Source organism: Pseudorasbora parva, chromosome 14, assembly GCF_024679245.1.
Source record: "Pseudorasbora parva isolate DD20220531a chromosome 14, ASM2467924v1, whole genome shotgun sequence".
Lineage (NCBI taxonomy): Eukaryota > Metazoa > Chordata > Actinopteri > Cypriniformes > Gobionidae > Pseudorasbora > Pseudorasbora parva.
The window spans coordinates 23,191,090-23,212,653 of record NC_090185.1 but is presented as its reverse complement, the minus strand read 5'-3'; the positions used below and the strand labels follow the sequence as shown (position 1 = coordinate 23,212,653).

Here is a 21,564-nt window from a genome sequence, read left to right as displayed (position 1 = left end):
CTAGGTTTTCAATAAATACTGCATATAATTGCATTCGAGATTAATATTAAAACGCCAGCTTAAGCATACAGTTTACGTACAACTTAATACCAGTAGTTCAAAAAGTTAAAGGCATAGTTCACCGAAAAATGTATGTTTTGTTATCATTTACTCTTTCTTTCAGGGAACACAATTTGTTTTCTTTTATACAATGAAGGTGGATGGTGAACAAGGCTGTCGAGCACCAAAAAGTACAAATAAACACTATAAAAACATCAAATATGTAGTCCAAATGTATTGCACTTTATTTTTAAAAAGCCTTCTAAAGTAATACAGTAAGTTTGTAAAGAGCAGCTTGGACATTCTGCAAAATATCTTATTTTGTTTTCCACAGAAGAAATAAAGTCATACAGGTTTGGAATTATATATGTGAGTAAATGACGACAGAATTTTCACTTTTGGCTGTACTGTCACTTTAATCAGGGGGGAAACAATGCTGCAGGTCCCAACCTCATCCACCGTCAAACTTTGAACGTATCTCGCCAGTCTTCTCTAAACGGCAAATGTTGTTATTCCAGTTCACAGATGTCTCGGTTTCCCTTGAGGTTATACCCAGAGATAATTTTAACTGCTTTGGTGATAAAAAACCTGAAGGGATAGAAGATAAGGCATTTTTTTTTTGTAGATTGCAGCCTTGTGCTTTCTTGCATTTGGGTGTCTTGTGGTACAATTCCTGACCTGCAAAAGTTCCATTTTGTTTAGTCGTGCAGAAAGCCTAATGAACAGAGACTGAATGCATTGATATTGTCCCTGGTAATGATATCCTAACTAAGCAGTTGAGGAAACAATACAATAAAACAGTTTGGGGAAGGCTAAGGGCATGAGGGTTCAAACAGAGTGAAATCGAAAATCAAATCTGCATTTACGTTCCCCAGCGACTGGCTTTCGCTGCGTTTCTGGCAACCCCTTCAAACGCCCACATGAGCATCGTGTGCCTAGAGCCAGAGTTGTTGAGCTTGGATGTGCAGACTGATTGCTTTGTACTCGGCCCTCACTAAATGTTCCGACAACAATGCAGAGCACACACTGACCACCTACTTTTTCAGCAGCCTTTGTTCTGGTTTTTCAGGCATTTCCATATGCATTTCTTTGATGAAGAGTTTTAATCTGGATCAACCAGTTTTGTGGTAAACTGGAACATTATAACTTTTGATTTAAAGCAAAAGGTATTTTAATATTGTGAATTAACTACTCATCCCACAAAGCACTGGAAATGACTGATCATAAACAAATCATAAACAGTATAATACAATGATTGACTTTTTAAGCCAATACTAATTACTTTTAACTTTTCTACACTATTTTGTAGTAAACATATATTTTTTGTTAACATATTCATTTGTTGATTTGTGTCACTGATAAAAACATTTACGTATCTTAATGCATATATCCATGCATTTTGTGGAAGAACCTTGTTTTGGCTGTGCTTTGGCTCTGCGTGATTGTGTGGATGAGTATGGTTATCCTACTTCTCATAAACATTCACAACTAGGGTTAAGAGATATAACCTGTTTAGATTGAAAACAACTTTAAAGGGTTAGTTGCTCAGAAAGGTAGTAAAGACATTGTTAAAATAGTCCATGTGACGTCAGTGCTTCAACCTTAAGGGTGCGTTCACACTTGTCATGTTTGGTTCGATTAAAACGAACCCTGGTGCAGTTGCTCGGTTAGTGCGGTTCATTTGAACATATGTGAACACTGCCATCCGAACACTGGTGCGCACCAAACAAGCGGACCGAGACCGCTAAAAAGATGGGTCTCGGTCCGCTTCCAAGCGAACTCTGGTGCGGTTCGATTGATATATGAACGCAACACGGACCAAAGACATGTAAACGGACCAAAAACCGGACGTAATGTCACAAGATGCCACGCATAATGCAGCTGATTTGACGACGCGGAAAGATCGGTGTATCCAAAATGAGTAACTTTAACGTTAGAGGGCAAACGTGGAGCAACGAGAAAGTGCCTCATCAATATTTGGTCTGACGAGCACGTTTCGAAAATGCTCGAAAAAACACACAAAAAGCATACCTGGCTCTTCTCATCAAAGTTCCTGTGCTGCCCATTATTAGCAGGTACAGACGACAGAACGGCCGTCTCTGTTCTGCACAACGGAGGAAATCCTGCTGCTGTTTTGAATGTTTTGAACATTTTATGAGCTCTTCATGAGTTCTCAGCGGGTAAAAATAATGCCACATGTACACGCATAAAATGATCGCGTTTAATCCAGCACACAGCGTTGTTTTGAACATTTCATAAGCTCTTCATGAGTTCTCTGGTAAAAAATAATGCCACATGTACACGCATAAAATGATCGCGTTTAATCCAGCACACAGCGTTGTTTTGAATGTTGTGAACATTTCATGAGCTCTTCATGAGTTCTCTGGTAAAAAATAATGCCACATGTACACGCATAAAATGCCCGCGTGTGTAATCCGCACACAGCATTGTTTTGCATGTTCGGTAAGCGAGCTCCTACGTCATATAAGCCGACCAATCAGGTTGTGAGCGTCTCCCTGTGCCTTTGGTTCGGTAACTTTAGGTTCGCTGTTAAAAATGCCTGTGTGAACGCTAAGCGGACCAGGACTATTATGTTTGTTTTTGTTTTTTGGTCCGGACCAAACGAACCAAACGAACTGAACTACATGTGTGAACGCACCCTAAGTTATGAAGCGTCGAGAATGCATTTTGAACAAAACAAAAAAACTACTTTTTTCAGCAGTCTCTTCTCTTCAACATTATTCTTCTATGCTATTTGCGTAGTAAACAGCTCTCATGTTCTACATCAAAATGCCAGCTCATTATTGGCCAACTCCCCCATCAGTATCAAACGCATGTGTCGTTGTGCTCATGTGAACAGAATCGGCCAATGGTGAGCCGGCATTTTACAACATTTCAAATCCCTCAGTTCTCACCATCTCCGAAAAGCTAAAGCAATGTTGATTCTTGTTTTATTACGATCTCTTTTGTTTTCTATTTTTGCTAGCAACATCTTCTCTATTTTTCTTCTCAATTTTTTTATTTTTTATAAAATGAATGATTCCCCTGAAGTCAAACTTTATCACTCGTGACAACTAACCCATATCACTCCCACATGCGTCAAAGTAGCTGGAGCAACTCATTCTCTATTTACGGATATGACGGGACACACAGACGAGTGACGTATGCACACAATTTCCTGCAAAAGCATCCTGCTTGGTCTAACATATAAACGCTTATAATGGGCTTACTATAGTGAAAGCATAAAAAAAAAAAAAAAAAAAAAACTTTCAATGAGTTTTATTTGAATTTGAAAAAATATATAAATCATAAATCATATCAGGTGTAACCAGCCAAGACTAAAAAATGATGCTGCCCCACCAAGTTTTTGAAATTTGCCCCATTCACGCAATCCTAGACTTGGGACTGTTTCACAGTAAATGCAGCCTTGTTGAGATTGAGACTACTTTTAAAAACATTTTTAAAAAAAACGTGTGTGTGCGTGTGCGTGTGTGTGTGCGTATATTGCCACAAAGGTGGCAATATCCGAAATCCTTGTCCTTGTGGGGACATTTTTTTGGTCCAAATGAGGAAAACATCTTATAAATCATACACACTCTAAAAAATGCTGGGTTGTTTTAACCCAATGTTGGGTCAAATATGGACTAACCCAGCAATTGGGTTGTTTAATCCTGCGGTTGGGTTAAATATTTGCTTAAAACAACCCAATCACTGGGTTAGTCCATATTTGACCCAACATTGGGTTATTTTTTACCCAGAACTTTTTTAGAGAGCAGAAGGAGCTTTTTTGAGAAAGCAAAAATGCAGAATGTTTCCTGTGATGGGTAGGTTTAGGGGCAGTGTAGGGAGATAGAAAATACGGTTTGTACAGTATAAAATCCATTACGCCTATGGAAAGTCCCCATAAAATATGGAAACACTACGTGTGTGTGTGTGTGTGTGTGTGTGTGTGTGTGTGTGTGTGTGTGTGTGTGTGTGTGTGTGTGTGTGTGTGTGTGTGTGTGTGTGTGTGTGTGTGTGTTCATGTGTGTGTTCATGTGTGTACATATATATCTTAAACCTAAAAAAAAAGAGAGGTAAATTGTAAATGTCTCCTTGGCAACTAACTGAAATAAGTTTGTTGGAAAAAAATGTAAGAAAAACTAAACGACAAAAGATCTAATTAAAATAAAATGAAAACATAAAAATATATGTATAAATAAAAGTTAAATGAAAATATGAATAAATACTAGTTATAAATAAGCTAAAAAATAACTCTAGTTACGTTTATGTCGAAGTGGTACTGCTGGCCCAATTTATCAGCGGCTCACCCGGAATTTTCCAGAATCTTCCAGGAGATATTCTTATCATATTATATAAAGCAGAATTTGAATTTGCAGCTAGTGGTTGCTTGCAGATTTTTTTATGTTGCAAAAGGGGAAAAAATATCTGAAACCATGCTTGCGTATGCTTTTATTTTAGTGCAGTTCTATCAATAAACAAAATCTCCAGTCTTTCACGTGCATCTTAAATATTGTGTTTAATTTTGAGTGTGAAGTGCCCCCTAAACATAACAGTGTTTTGCAGACAGAGCGGCAGTTAAGCCTATGCCAGCCCTGATCACACCTGTGTTCTTTTTACCGATTCACAACTAATGCAATCTCTATAATATGCAATCCAGATAAACAATTTGAACCTGATTTTGGGTCATGATCCACAGTTGAGGACTCAAAGCACAGCCCCCTTTCAGCTGTACAGACATGGCTAGTGGCCGTACCTGATATTCCCTCATATTGCTGCTTATCGACATTTTCACGTCAATTTCAGCTAGCCTCTTATCTTGGCTGATGCACAACCTTTCTCTACCGTCAGATCACAGTCATATTTCGGCCTTTTTTGCCAAAATCGATTCTGTAGTTTTTTTTTTATTTTTTATTCTGACTATATAGTACTGGAACAGAGGATGTAGTAGGCTGATAAAGGTCAAGTATAGCATCGAATCATTGAGAGATTCATAATGAATGTGAGCACGGCTCTCGCAGCAGGTGTTTCATTACCACGGTACGGCAGAGAATGAGTGAGACGGACTCAGAAACCCACACATCCAAGGTCAGAACATGATCATTGGTGGCCATGTCAATCTCAAAACACACCCACGTTCTTCGGCTAATCCATTTGATATTTCAGGAGCAATATCATAACCTATCAAGTACAAAAATCTGAAATAGATTTTGTTACGTAACGGTCAGGCTGCCAAGGCTCACGTCAGTCTACTGATGCCGCTAACAGTTTTGTAGATGTATTTGTTTGATTGCTTGAGGTTTGATGTCGAGACTTTTTTGGAAAACATTTATGAGTTGAATTGTTATATTTAAGATGCATCTAACCAACTTGTGTTTGGTGGAATAGTTAAAGTGAAAAAATAATGGTCATGCCTTTCACATAGCTCAATTTTCATTCAAAACTATCACCAGACCAAGCTCAATTTAAGATTGAACATTGGTCTGGGGAGTCTGCTCTGTATTTTCTACTGCACAAGAGGCGTGATCAACGAGCATAATTCAAATGACTGTATGCAATTGGATAGTCCTTCAGCCAATCAGACCTCAAGAGGCGTGATAAACGAGCATAATTCAAATGACTGTATGCAATTGGATAGTCCTTCAGCCAATCAGACCACAAGAGGCGTGATCAAAGGGCAATGACCCATTGCTTCTCTATCTGTCATTGTGTTAAACCCACCAATAGTGTGGATAAGCCAGTCTGTGATTGGTTCCCGCAAAAGTGTAACAGAAGCAGAAGAAATGAATGTACAGGTTTCCAGACTGAGTTTCAGGGCAAAATCAAATCACTGCACTGTCGATCAGGCTGGGTTACCCAGATTAAAAAAACTCTATCATTTACACTGTAAAATATATATATATATATATATATTTTCATGATTTGTTTTCACAATTTTTAAAAAAAATCTCTTGTCAGATCACATAATCTTTGTTCTTTTGATAACATAATATTTTGAGTTTCTGTTGAATAAATTAATCTTTTTCTGTGCATCAACTCAGATTTGGAAGGAAATCAGGTTAGGCTACTTAATTTTAGTTAAACCAACTGTGTATTATCTGTGTATCATTCCAAACCTTTCTTCCGTGAGAAGAAATGTATTTTTTTTAAATATTGTAGTTCTCTTTTGCATACAATAAAGTAGATGGGGACTGAAAATGTGATAATAATTAATTTACAATATCTGAAAATCCATTGCAAATCCCCTCCTGTGAGCTGCAACTAGATCATTGAATCACTGAGTTGAAGTAGAGATTCAGATCAGTCCAATTGATGAATGAATCATTCAGACCCAACTCAAAAGAATGAATCATTTACAAAGGAATGATTCATTCAAGCATTAATGTACCTAGTAGTGTTACAGCAAAATGTCAAGATAGTACATAGTATCTGAATTCTCACATACTGTTATATCTTTATTTATTTATAACTTTTTTTATCTGTTCCTTACAGAAAACTGTTGTATGGCTTCAAAATATTAAATGTTTAGCGAACATTTTTTTTACATTTTTGTTGTTTTGATGGTAGTTTTTTGCTTTTTTTTATTAACTTATCTTAATAATTATAGTTCTATGAGAATATTCACATCACAACTATAACGACACAGACGAAAAATATCACTGGAATCACTTTTTTCCATTTTATGAATGATAAAAACATCGACAGCCAATCAGAATCTATCCTGCTCTAAAGAATTCGAGCATTTAACGCAGCAGACGATATATCTGCAGTGTGCACTTTATTGTCCGTTGGTGTAGACTATAATATCTTTATAGTTATCATTCTTGGTGTGAACAGGACTTAAATTACAGAATATTCTGTGAACTATCCCTTTACCACAAGTCTATTTGATTTCTTTCTTAACCAGCCTAGTCTCATCGGAAAAACTTACCTGTGGCAACATTTTTGCAAAGTGCTAAATATGTTGCGTCGTACACGTTTCACGTGAGTAGCACTAAAAGCATGTCAGGTTTTTTTCTCTCTCTTTTTTCAGTCTAGAAGGCACCAAATTCAAAAAATAATTTGACATTTCTACTACATTTATGACCCAGTTTTAAATACAAAGCTTAAAGGGTTAGTTTACCCAATAATTATTTCATTAATTACTCACCCTCAAGTCGTTGGACACCCAAAACAACTGATGGCTGAGAAAGGCTTCAGATAGGCCTCCATTGGCATTCAGTACATTCCCACTCACAAGACCCATAAAGGCACTGAACACATCGATACAAAGTCCATCTCACTACAGTGGCTGTACAATAATTTTACAAAGCGACGAGAATAGTTTTTGTGCGCAAAAAAATATCTAAATAATGACTTTATCCGCTAAGTTATTGTCTTCCGTGCAGGTCTCGGACGTGAACTCACGCGATAGCGGTGCTCCTCCTCTTCCAGGTCATGAATCTAAACGGCGGATCTCCGACATATTCTCGCACATGCGTCGAGTTCACGTCAGTAACTTGGTGGAGAAAGTCGTTATTTTGATTTTTGTGCGCACAATAACTATTTTCGTTGCATTGTAACATTATTGTACAGCCACTGTAGTGAGATGGACTTTGTATCGATGTGTTCAGTGCCTTTATGGGTCTTGTGAGTGGGAATGTACTGAATCCCAATGGAGGCCTATCTGAAGCCTTTCTCAGCCATCAGCTTTCAACAAAAATATCTTCATTTGTGTACTGAAGATGAACGAAGGTGTTACGGATGTCCAACGACATTAGGGTGAGTAATTAATTAAATCAATTTCATTTTTGGGTGAACTAACCCTTTAATGCTAAATGACTGAAGTAAACCAAGTGATGCAAACCCCAAAATGTATTTGTTTACAAATCATGGACTATGGTTAATTTTTTTTTTTTTTTGACGTCATAACAAAACAAGTCATTGCCACTGTTATCATAACTGTGTATGAAAACGATAATAAGTGCTTGCTGTTTTACTGCCTCTAGTGTTCATTTCTGTTGGAAAATGCAGTGATATGTACGTATTGGTGCACGTTTTGCGGAAATGTTGCCACAGGTACGTTTTTCCAATGAGACCAGATTGCTTTTAACATGTTAACCTGCTCAAACATTCAAGTGAAATCTATAGCGTTACTGTAAAGGTGCGTTCACATTTACCGCTCATCAACAAAATTTCAGGTATAATCCATGCTCAAGTTCCACCGCACTGACCAACAGAAAGCTGCTTGGTTGGAAGGTGGCTTTATACAACACTACCCCCCCAACACACACACACACACACACACACACGCGATAATGTGAACGCACCTTAATTCAGAATCAAGTATCTATGTACATTATGAGTTGTATTTTCTGTGGTGGTCAGCGGTCTCGCTTGCAAAGCGGGAGGTTAAACGCAGCCTGCCCTCTCTCCTCAGACTGGCTCCGATTCTCTCCTCCCTCAGGGCGCGTCGTCCAGCCTGGTGGTCAAGTTTGCCGACACGGACAAGGAGCGCACCATCCGTCGCATGCAGCAGATGGTGGGCCAGTTTGGCATCTTCAACCCTGCCATCGCCCTGCCCTTCAGCACCTACAGCACCTACGCACATGCGGTGAGTACCCTTCCCCCCCTCAGGGGACCTTGGACACCTCCAGGCCGGACACGTTTTGATGATCTCACTGCTGCCCCCGTGCCCTCCCCGTCCCTGCACGCCCACATGCCCTCGCTCACGTTCTGAGTGACTCAGAATATTCCATAGGAAAATCGTCACCTGGCTATTTATAGCACGCATCGGTTCCTTCAGTACGTGGGAGGTTGAAAAGCCTCAGAGAGGTTGAGTCAGTACCTAATATTCATTCATGGGGGACTTCTTGGTTCAATTTTGGGGAAGATACTATAAAACTATTGGGAGAAATCTTTTTGGTTAGTTCCTCCATATGGAGTAGATAGATATACATATATTCATGTACTGATAAGCATAGACGAATGAGTTGTTCTTGTAAATGCCAGGATTAATTGTTGGCATCGACCCGGCCCCCGGGGGCTTATCATTCACACTCATTTTCATATCACAGACATGTGGGGGGGATACGTGTGCACGGGGGATACGTGTGCACGGACAATCCCACAGTAACTGCCGGGCCGGTACACGGAAAAAAAATATGCCCTCATCAGCATTCATGAGATGCGAAGCGTCCGCAGGAAATGCAAATGGTCCGAGAGTGGCGTGCGGGAAGGCAGGCAGGGTGGTTGCTGTGGCTCCCACAGGTTGGCAGTGACTTTTATCTCCCGTGTCAGAGATGGTGCAGTGTGCTGTGCAGTGGCAATGACACTGTCTCTATAATTCACTGTTCCTGCCCAAGCCACAACCCACACATGCCGAAACCGTCTGCCTTATGATATCGCATTCAGCTTGTGACAAAGTTTGTGACTTTTTATGTGGGTCTTATTTTTTGCTTGTTAACTTTCTATCTATCTAAACAAGGGTATTGTTTTAAACCAAACACACTTACAATTTTTTCCCCTCATTTCCTAGTTTTACATGTGAAGAAATTGTTTTGAAAATTTGTATATGACTTTAATTATAGTTAACAAAAACAACACTGGCAAATAAGATTTTTTTTACAATGGCAACTTATGATTTTGTGTAATAATAATATTTTTCCATCACTAGGTGTCGGTATAAGGCATTGACGACATTGTCAATGAAGACAGAAGACAGAGTGCACTTTTAAAGATACAAAGGCCCTGTCCCAAATGGCACACTCCATGTGCACTTTCGGTTTTGTGGACTTAAAATGGCCGCTGCATGTCCATTAAGTCTACAAGAGCGTAGGCTGTCCCATTCATCATTTAAGCTTAAAGAAGGGTGCTCGTGAGCGCCCCTTTTGCGGCTGCTATGATCCCTCGAAGCACACTTCAGCTGTGCCTGCAAGTTTGCAAGCTACTCAGAGGACTTCTACCCGGGAGTCAAAGCGGCATGACATCCTGAAAGTGCAGACTCAGAGGAAGACCGTGAGGGTTTAGGGTGCCATTTGGGACAGGGCCTTAGGCTGTATCCGAAGTCGCCCCTATTTCCTTCGGGTGTGTTCACAATTGTAGTTTGGTTCGCATGGTTTGTTTGGTCTGGACCCAAACAAACAAAAATGTTTTTGTCCTGGTCGGATTAGCGCTCACTTTGCCATTTTTATAACCAAACCTAAAGGCATAGAGATACCTGATTGGTCCGCTTTTATAATGAATTGCCTATTTAGAGCATTCAAAACAATGCTGTGTGCGGGGATAAATCAGCTTGTTGTGTGTGTGTAGCCTGCATACGATGATTTGCATCCAAATCTAATTTTCCGTGAGTGTCGTCTAGCAATTCTCAATAGACTTCTGAGCAGGAAAAACCAAACTCTGCTCAAGCCAATCACATTGTGTATAGAGTCTGTGGGCGGGCTTAACATAATAACGGCAGCGTTGCGTGCTACTTGTAAACAAAAAGGCTGGCGAACGGCGGTCTTTGGAATCAGCTTTAGCCGTGACTCTGGAAGATTTGGAGTTAAGCTTTTCTCTGAGAAAAGAACAGAACGGCACTGAAGTCATTCTTAAGAAGGGAAGATGTGTTCGGAGTTTTGCCGACCGGATACGGTGAAAGTTTAATTATCAACTAGCTCCGCTTCACGTTGCTCTGGTTGGTTGTAGCACTATCCTATCGTGTGCAGAGGGAGTTTGAAAGACAACCGTTTATCCCGCCCCTCGGATTGAGCCCTGTCAATGGTGAGTTTCCAGACCAAACATCTTGATGTGGGTCTGGCTTGTCAGGCTAATGAAATATCACGTATTTGAGGCTATTTTGACTTGGGCAAACACGTAACAATCCAGCAAACACACAGAACACCATAGCAACCACCTAGCAATAAACTAAAAACATTTCAAACGACTGCATTAACAGTGCGTAGCAACCATGCTAGCACTGTAGCAGCAAGTTAGGAAGTCGCTAACTCCACTAGGGTTTTCCACGTTCTACTGTTCACTCATTTCCTCACCGGAGCAGAACCTGAAAGGGTTTCCGACAGGCATTCGTTGCGCCAAACAGCATAAGCTAACGTTTAGCTTCAGATATGGCAATGGTACATTTAGAAACGTGGAGGACGAGCAAATTAAGAGGCTCCTTCCACAAACACAGCTGTGCAGAGGATTACTGGGTTGAGCTGACAGCCAGTAAATTGGATTTTAGTCAGAGCAGAGGAGGGGGCATCTGAGCGCAAATTGGAGGGGTAATAGTGCTGACAACATCGTGGCAAAAGACAGATGCGTTTTTTAAAAAGGTACATCTAACTTCTAAATCTGACAAACAGCTTATCATTCAGTATTACATGGAGATGTTGAAAATATCAGATGCGGCCCCGTCCTCGTCTCTGGAGTGGAATGGGTGGGTGTGACATAAACACGCGATGAAAGCAAGAAACATTAATTTTCTTTCAGGCGCTCTTGTCAATACAAGCCGAACATCTTTTATCTGTCTTTTTCTCCCGCTGCCTCGTGTTTGATCTTTTTCCTTTTTCTAAGCGAAGCTATCTTCATTTTTGGCTTTTTTTTCTTCTCTTCTTTTTTTGGGAAGATGAATAAAAGCGCGGCTGTTGATGGAAAGCCAGAAAGATCTCTTTTACTCGACGCCAATCACCAGAGACGGTGCATTAGATTAATATGACGCACAAATTGCTTGAAAGCACTTCAGAATGTTCTGAAGCCAACATTAATGAGGGGAATGTTTGTCTGGGTATTTTTGGGAGGAGGGCGCTGAGGAGGGGGGCACGCGCTATGCTATTGACCTACATTGCCCCCTGTTGTTGGGAAATATAACAGACAATCGAAGAGCGTTAAAAGTGTTTGTTTCTTTTTTTATGCATCTGTTTCAAACAGTATTATAGATTTAATGTGTTGTTTGGAAGCAGTTTTTCTTATGGACCATATAGAAATAAGCAAAATGATTGTTGTGTTATATAATAATACAGAATCTCACCCCTCATTCCTCAGTTGAATGTTTTATGCCTCACTTGAAATGTCTTTTTAGGTGTAAATAGTAACCACCTTCTACAACAGAAAATATGTAAATGAAAGTGCACTTAGGCCCTAAACATATTCTACACATGTATGTGAGTGTGAATGCTTTTAGATAGGCAAGATATGCTTTTAGAATTTGTACAACGTAATTCATAACGCAATAGAAATACATGTTGCATTCTCATCATTGCCATAGGGGGCGCCATAGTGGACATTAGTGTAAACTGACTACCTACCATTATCATAAATAATTTATCTTGTTTTAAAGATGATTGTGATGCATTTGTTTTCAAGAATCTTTGATGAATGGAAAGTTCAAATGAAAATTTGCAACATTGATGATAATAATAAATGTTTCTTTAGCACCTAATCCACTGAAGGATCATGTGTCACTGCAGACTTAAGTAATGATGCTAATAATTCACAGGAATAAATTACATTTTAAAATAGAAAATAGTTGTTTTAAAATATATTGTTTATATATATATATATATGTATATATATATATATATATATATATATATATATATATATATATATATATATATATATATATATATATATATATATATATTATATACTCATATTTTTGATCAAATAAACGCAGCTTAGCTGAGCATAAAAAAACATATTTTTAGAAACATCATGATTTCATAATGATCATAATGATTTCAAACTTTTGACTGGTAATGTGAATTATAATGATTTATATACAGTACCAGTCAAAACAAAAGGTTGTTCAATGTTTTTTTAAGCAGTTTTTTTTTATTTTTTTTATTTTATTACTTACCCCAAACTTATGAATGCCAGTTTATCATGACTTCCAAAAAATAAAGGATAATAATAATAATAATAATAATAATAATAATAATAATAATAATAATAATAATAATTAAGCATGTTCAACATTGATAATAATAAGAAATTATCTTAGAATGATTTCTGAAAGATCATGTGACACTGAAGACTGACGTAATGGCTGTTGAAAATTCCGCTTTGCATCACAGGAATAAATTATATTTTAAAAATATATTACAACAGAAACCAGTTCATTTCAATTGTAATAATATTTCACAATATTCCTGTTCTTACTGTATTGATCAAATAAATGCAGCCTTGTCTAGAATAAGAGACTAAAAAACCTTAATATTCCAGACTTTTGACTGGTAGTGTTTATTGTCTTAAAATGTGCATTATTTTATTTTATTTTGAAGAAAGATCAGATATTTCTTTCTGGAAAACAAGACAAAATAAAAATGTTTGCACTCCAAGAGGGAATGTATGCATGTTAATTAGTGTTAGCATTAATATCTGGGCTTGCATACTAAACCAAAACTATGTTGACCCGATCTCTGAGTTTAGTCCTGAAGATGTGCCTCGGCAAACAACAGAAAAATGAGCGAAGCCGTTTCAGGCAATCTTACAGGGCCAGGGACCTTAATAACCGGGGTCCTCGCATTCAGCTCACTCCATTTCTCGTCTCTCTATAAATATCTCTGCAGTCATCCCGCCATTCTCCCTGCGCTGCAGCGGGCCAGACCGACTGTAAGGGGTCATGTGTGATGCAGGCAGAGGTGGGCAGAGACACAGAGCAGCTCTGGGTAGATAATTGCCAAGTGATAAAGAGGTGATTGCCTGGTGGCACCGAGGGAGACTAATGCCATCGGCAAGCCATAAAAAAACCCACATGCCTGACACTAAACGAACGCCGTGGCCCGGGCAACTTCTTCCCGTGGCCGCTTCTGTTTTTTTCCCCATTTTGAAGGGAGAAAAGGTTACGACCTCAGTGATGAAGACTTCGCTGAAGGCAATTTGGTCCCTTTTGCCTGCGCTTGAATGCTTCCTGTCTATGCAGGATGCTGGGTATTGTTTTGGTTCTGAAATGTTCGGGGATAGTTCACCCAGTTGAATTGTTATAATTGTTTGTAATTGTGTAATTAATTATAATTATAATTTCACCTTCATGTCGTTCCAGACTTTTTTAGATTTTTTTTACGCATTGCTTCTTAGTAGCCTATAAAGACCATGGCTGTCAAGACTTAAAACGACATAAAAACATACAATTCCAATTCCAAAACATACAGTTCAAAGTTTTTGAACACCTTTATGCTAGTAAATTACAATAATTGAATACAATTTAGGGAATATTTTCAATGTAAACACAAAAACACCATAAATTCATAATAAAGGTAGGTCATACAACTTTTGCACTAAATTCCAAGTCTTTGCAAAAGCTGTACAACACCTTTATGTTAGTACATTTTAAAATGTAATTCAATTTAAACATTGACAATTTTGGTCAAAATTCACTTTCATTAAATTGAATATTTTTTTATTGTATACATGAAAACACTATAAAGTCACAATAAAAGTAGATTGTACAACTCTTGTGCTATATTACAAGTTTTTGAAAGCCATACAACACCCTTATTGTTATTACATTTTAAAATTTCATTCAATTTAAACATTTGAAATGTTGGTCACCATTCACTTTCATTGTATGGAATATTTTAATCACAGAAAACGCCATGAAATCACAATAAAAGTAGGTCATACAACTATTGCCCTATATTAAAACCTTTATGTTAGTAAATGTAAAATTAGTATTTAATTTAAACGTTGGCAATTTTGGTCACCATTCACTTTCATTGTATTTTCATCACACACAGAAAAACGCCATGAAATTACAGTAAAAGTAGGTCATACAACTCTAGCTCTTTATTACACGTTTTCGAAAGCCGTACAACACCTCTATGTTGGTCAGTTTTAAAATGTAATTCAATTTAAACATTGGCAATCTTGGTCACCGTTCACTTTCCTTGTATGGAATATTTTCATTGCATACAAGAAAACACTGTAAAAACACAAAAATCATCATATATTACAAGTTTTCGAAAGCCATACATCTTTGTTAGCAGTGATGCCAGTAACTCGTTACTTATTAATGTGTTACTCTAATCTGACTACTTTTTTTCCAGTTATGAGTAATCTAACGCGTTACTATTTTCAAACCAGTAATCAGATTAAAGTAATTTATCCAAGTCACTGTGAGTTACTATTTTAGTCATTTTCCTTAGTAAAAAAAAAAAGATCAAACATAAGGTAGCGGGAGAAAAAGACCGACAAAAGATGTTCGGCTTGTATTGACAAGAGCGCCTGAAAGGAAGTTAATGTTTCTTGCTTTCATTTTTCAGGAAATATTTTTTAATTTCAACTTAAAATGTTAGGAGACACATTGTTGACGTTACTGTTAAAAGTGCACTTCCAATAAAGTGAGTGTTGGCAAAAACAGTTGTGATTTCTATGTTGAGGCAGCAGGGGTGTTGTCAGAAACTGCTGAATGCAACTAATAAAGTAACTTGTAATCTTACTTAGTTACTTTTAAAATCAAGTAATCTGTAAAGTAACCAAGTTACTTTTTAAAGGAGTAATCAGCTATCAGTTTCCTTTTTCAAAGTAACTGTGGCAACACTGTTTGTTAGTAAATCTATTAAATTGAATTCAATTTAAACATTCTTGTTCACCATTCACTTTCATTAAATGGAATATTTCGATTGCTTATACACAAAAATAGCATAAAATCACCATAAAAAATTATTGTGCTAAATATCTTGCTCAAAACAATTAGTTTTATTGTATTGAATAGAGCAGCTTGGACATTCCCCTAAACTTCTTTTATATTCTACACAAGAAATAAAGGGTTTAGCATAAATGATGTGTTCATTTTTGCCAGAACTATGTCTTTAAATAAGAATAACAGAGATGCACAAGAGATGTTTTTTTTAATAGTCTCGTTCGGCCGCCGACAGCCGAAGGGCCTTGTTTTTCTTTTCTTTTTTCCCTCTCCTCTCCCCTCCACCTCCTCCAAGAACAAATTGATGTTGCTCACTTCTCCCCAACATAATTACATGCTTGGGCCTCCAATTTTCTGTTTTAATTCCTAAAGAGCAGAACTGAATGCCACATCGTTATCTGAGGCAATCTGGTGGCAGCCATGAAAGGCGACATTATCCGAGCCGTTCATGGAGGGAAATTACAATATGGAAGTCTTCAACTCACCGCACTATGCTCTGCCCAAAGCCTGTCCCTCTGGCTTTTAAAGGGCATTAGCAAACTGTCACCCGGCTAGAGCCAGCCAGCTTAACTCTGACGCCCCATTCAACAGAGAGGAAGAGGCCGCGAGATGGGCACAAAAGCGTCTGATTAGTGTGGCATGGCTATTACATGGCGGAGAGAGACCAGACTGTCTTGAAGGTTGACAAATGCATTAAACCAGTGGTCCGTGACCCATTTTTAACCTTCAGAATTCTTGCAAACTCACCTACATAACAATTTAGCAAAACACTTCAGGCGGCGAAATATGTTTTTAAGAATAACAACTAAATATTACAACATAATCATTATTTTGTCCAGTAAAAATAGAGAAGCTAGAGAAGCAACGTTGCATAAGATATGATAGTTTGTTCTCATATTTTATTAATCTAAGAATATACTGTTTTCATATATATTTCATATACAGTTGTGGTTTAGAATTATTGGCCCTCCTGGTAAATATGATCAAAAGTTAAAAATAAATTTGCATTTAAAAAATTCGCAAAAATCGAATCTGTCACTGAAGTAAAATAATTGAAATCAAATCACGTTATGAAATGTATGCTTTTCTCCTAAATACGTTGGCTATAATTATTGCCACCCTTATATTGAATACTTTTTGCAACCTCCTTTTGCCAAGATAAGTTTGGAGAACACCTGACAAGAGATCAGAGGCCATTACTTCATACAGAATCCCTCCAGATTCCTAGATCCATGTTGGTGCTGCTTCTCTTCGGTTCACCTCACTTATTCTCTATAGGGTTCAGGTCAGAAGACTGGGATAGTCAAGTCAACTTTATTTATTAAGCGCTTTTACAATGACGATTGTTTCAAAGCAGCTTCACAGTGTTAAACAGGAAAATAGTGCAGCAAAAAAGATTCATTTTGTGCTCATTTTTGTGTTGACTTTGATGTTTTTTTGGATGATTGCCCTGATGGAAGATCCAGCCATGGCCCATTATAAGATTTTTAGCAGAAGTGGTCAGGTTTTGATTTTTTTTTTAATCTGTTGATATTTGCTAGAATTCATGATCCCATGTATTTGAACATGATGTCCAGGACCTCCAGCAAAAAAATAGGCCCACAACAATAAAGTTAAATTATATTTAACCGTGGGCATGGGGTACTTTTTTATCCCTGTTAAGCTGTTTTTATTTGGTTTCATCTGACCACAGAACCAGGTCATGTTTGAAGTTCCAGTCGTGTCTAACAACTGAATATGTTGGAGTTTGTTTCTGGATGAGCAGGGAGGATTTTTCTTGAAACCCTCCCAAACAACATGTGTTGATGTAGGGGTTGTTAGATTTTTTTTTTAGCCTCTCTGACCCCAGGACTCAACTAATCTCTGCAACTCTCCAGCTGTGATCCTCGGAGAGTCTTTGTCCACTCAAACTCTCCTTCTCACTGGCATTAAGACAATACAGACATACGTCCTCTTCCAGGCAGATTCCAATCCACTTTCTATTTTTCGAAGCTCAATCTTTTGCTGCACATCAGAACTATATTCTTTGGTTTTGCTCATTGTGATGGATGATTAAGGGGATTTTGGCCTTTGCGTTTCCTGTGAAACTTGAATTCATAACTAGGCAATTTCATGTACCTAGTCACCCTGGTGTCCTAAAAAATGTAAATATTAATGGGAATATACAGAGATATGTTACTCATAAAAACATATGAGAAAGAAAAAGAAAAAAACATTTATTTCATAATGCGATTTGAATAAAAGATCAAAAGGATAACCAATCCAGATTTTTTTACAGCCATTTTGAGATATATTTAGCAAGGGTGCCAATAATTATGACCACAACCGCTCCTAATTTTCCAAAAAAAAAAAAAAAAAACTGTAGGATGTTTTTACCTGTAGGATAATAGATGATCCTTGGCAGCTTGTTGATGGAATTATGCAAATGAAAAGAGGAGTTTATAGATAATAGTGCAGTTGAGGCTTATAGATTTGTTTTGTGGGTGGACGCATTTTTCAGGCTCAGTGACAAGGCCAATGAAAGAATATGATTGCTTTTCTACTATCTAGGGATGAAACACCGGCAGAGAGCAAAGCACCATGTGCCTACATGAACAATTTCATCCTCAGCATTCAAATGAAGTGTGGCAGCTTGATGATTATTATATGAAGTAGCATCTTACTTTTGGCATCTTTTGGGACTAAATGCTGTGATTTAAAGAAATGCTGTTATAGTTGTAGTATTATTTTGCTGGATGGGAATAATTTAGGGTCTACCAACTATTGTTCTTGCTAATAGACTTTAGTCAGAGTAGACAACGTATTATATTTAATTTGCTGTGAACGAAAACCGCGCATCTTGACTATAATTTCCAGTGGATATGACCAATGAAACACCATTTCGTAACCCATTTTGCTTCTGTAATGTGACATATTTCCAAGTTAAAAATAATATTTTACAAGAACGAGATATCGTTAGCCTCATTTTCATTCCCAACACATTTAATATTGTGTCTATGCCAACACGGTGACGGTATTAGAAGAGACGAGACATACAAACACGTTTCTCATGTGCGATGCATCATGTAAACTAGAATTTATGCTGGAGTTCTGGATCTAAGAATATCTGCTTGAATGCAACTATGATATATTCAGACTTGATAGCTGTCACATCATAAAGGAAAATGCGGGGGGAAGAAGTTTTGCTGTCAAGGCCATGAAGAAAGCATTACCTTAAAGTTTGAGAGAGAAAAAATGAATACAATTCAATTTTTCCTGCTCCGAACTCCCAGGTCCCTTAAGGACTACAATAATATGTGCGTCGATCCCTCTATTAGAATGAGCCAGACCGACAGCTATTGAAATGTTTCAAGGGGGCTTGTGACAGCCCTCTGACTGGGAAGATGGACGCTTTCACTAAACATAGGTTGACACATTTTTCTCTTTTTCCGCTCTACTTTCTCCTCTACTCTGCGAAGCACTGCCTATCCATCATGCCTGCATGTAGCCTGTGTGCTTATAGTAACTTCCTCTCTCTCTCTCTCTCTCTCTCTCTCTCTCTCTCTCTCTCTCTCTCTCTCTCTCTCTCTCTCTCTCTCTCTCTCTCTCTCTCTCTCTCTCTCTCTCTCTCTCTCTCTCTTCCTGCTTTCTGTTTTCTCTCTCCGTCAGCTGATGCAGCAGCAGGCGGCCCTCATGGCTGCCAGTCACGGAGGCTACCTGGCGCCCAGCGTGGCCTTTCCCACCACCCAGATCCACCAGATGGGGGCGCTCAATATCAACAGCCTGCCGCCCACCCCCATGACCCCGGTGTCGGGTGAGTTTCATCAGACACTGGGTGAGCAACAGCGTTTCATTTCCTCTCTTACGGGATAGGGTCTAAGATTAAAGGAACACGCCACTATTTTTTAAAACAGGCTCATTTTCCAACTCCCCTAGAGTTGAACAGTTGAGTTTTACCGTTTTCAAATCCATTCAGCTGATCTCCGGGTCTGGCGCTAGCACTTTTAGCATAGCTTAGCTGATTAGACCGTTAGCATCTCGCTCAAAAATGACCAAAGAGTTTTGATATTTTTCCTATTTAAAACTTAACTCTTCTGTAGTTACATCATGTAAGACCGGCTGGCAATGGAAAGTTGTGATTTTCTTGACCGATATGACTAGGGACTATACTCTCATACTCTTTGCTGCTGTACCATGGGTGCACTGGCATAATAATATTACGCAGTGCCTGAAAATAGGCTAACTTCCGTCAACATAATGTGACAACCTGCTTGCACAGGAAGCGTGCTGGGGACTATTTTCAGGTGCTGTGTAATATCATTGCGCCTCCTGCACCTGTGGTAAAGCAGCAACGTTTCTTGATTATTATGCAGGAATGAGAGTATAGTCCCTAGCCATATTGGTCTAGAAAATCACCACTTTTCATTGTCCGTCGGTCTACAGAACTACAGAAGACTCAAGTTTTAAATAGGAAAAATATGTAAGTGAGTGAGATGCTAACGGTCTAATCAGATTCTATTATCTATGCTAAGCTATGCTAAAAGTGCTAGCGCCAGACCCGGAAATCGGCTTAATGGATTTGAAAACGGTAAACCTCAAATGTTTAACTCTAGGGGAGTTGGAAAATGAGCCTGTTTTCAAAAAATAGTGAAGTTTTCCTTTAAGTGTGTTTGCATTATATTTACTGGACCACACACAGTCACAAGATTACATACACTTTATGGGTGTGAATGTTCAAACTAGTTTGGTTCTCTTGGTTCATTCGGTCTGGACCAAACCAAAACATTTAGTCCTGGTCTGCTTAGCGTTCACTTTGTCAGTTTTAACACCGAAGCTAAAGGCATAGTGATACGTTCACAACCTAATTGGTCTGATTTTATTACATATTGCCTATTTTGAGGTGGAATTTACTGAATATCCAACACAGTGCTGTGTGCTGGGCTAAATGCGCTCGTCTGTATGTGCGTGGCCTGCATATGATGATATTTTGACCAGCTGAGAACTCGTGAAGAGCGTATAAAATGTGTAAAGGTGTCATACCAGTGTCAGAAATCCCTCCGTCACACACACAAACCAAGATCTGCTGCGAGGAGATGCGGTTCTGATGCCTGTACCCAACTGTAATGAGCTATGACATACATCATGACTATGACAAGAAATGCTGGTATGCGTGAGCATTCTGTTCTTTTTAGGGTCTCATCTTCCTGTTTTTTGCTTTAAACTTTTGAAAAATGTGCAAAAGTGTGAGATTTTGTTCAACAAAAAACTTGATTATAACTGTGCATTTAAACATACACTACTAGTGTAAACATACACTTTTAGATGACCAAACTATACAGCATTTCACAACAACAACAAACATTTTTTTGACAGTTAAACCTTTTGTGTTAAACTCCAGAAATATGAGCGGAATTTTGAATAGCTTTTGAGGTTTTGTTCTGATGCCATTTGTTCTATATCAGATGAATGGCACAGAAAATGTTAAACAACATAACCTTTCTAACATTTCTTGCCCTGATTTTAAGCAAGTCCCATCTCACGTCACATTTTAAGTTACAAAAACACCAATGCTGACATTTCCTAAATGGCACTCGCGTCAGAATAGCAGCTTGGCCGTTTTAGTCGTCCTCGTCAAGCTTTGATAATCAGGACACACGACTGCTCTGATTGTCATTCCCAACACCCCGTTATCATATAATCTAAACAAACACAAGATCTTATTGGATAATGGCCACCTTACGGCATTTGCTTATGCAGCAGTATTGCACTTTTCCAATCTCTTCCGAAAACATGCCACCCAGTGAATTATGCTCAGCTTTAACAAAGCTCATTCCTCTTTTGTCAACAGCACTGCTGTACCAATTTACACTGTACACCACGACACCGGACAATATCATTTGTCATTCTCGGTAAAGCACATAGTTTGGCAACATATGAGTAGC

At 38.3% G+C, this 21,564-nt stretch overlaps 1 protein-coding gene and 1 long non-coding RNA gene across 21 annotated transcripts in view; one reads left to right on the top strand and one right to left on the bottom strand.

Annotated features, from left to right (window-relative positions):
* Positions 1-21,564, bottom strand: part of LOC137040379 (uncharacterized) — an 80,622-nt gene that overhangs the window by 23,347 nt on the left and 35,711 nt on the right. The gene's annotated exons all lie outside the window — the stretch shown is intronic.
* The window catches only part of celf5a (cugbp, Elav-like family member 5a), a 285,909-nt gene that overhangs the window by 238,174 nt on the left and 26,171 nt on the right, over positions 1-21,564 (top strand). For 8 of the 20 annotated variants that reach the window (XM_067415913.1, XM_067415919.1, XM_067415912.1 and 5 more), the window contains exons 6-7: positions 8,459-8,632; positions 19,292-19,457. In XM_067415913.1, coding sequence (XP_067272014.1) covers positions 8,459-8,632; positions 19,292-19,457 — 340 coding nt within the window. The remainder of the gene's footprint in view (positions 1-8,458; positions 8,633-19,291; positions 19,458-21,564) is intronic. The other 12 variants (XM_067415926.1, XM_067415931.1, XM_067415928.1 and 9 more) reach the window with 3 other exon arrangements.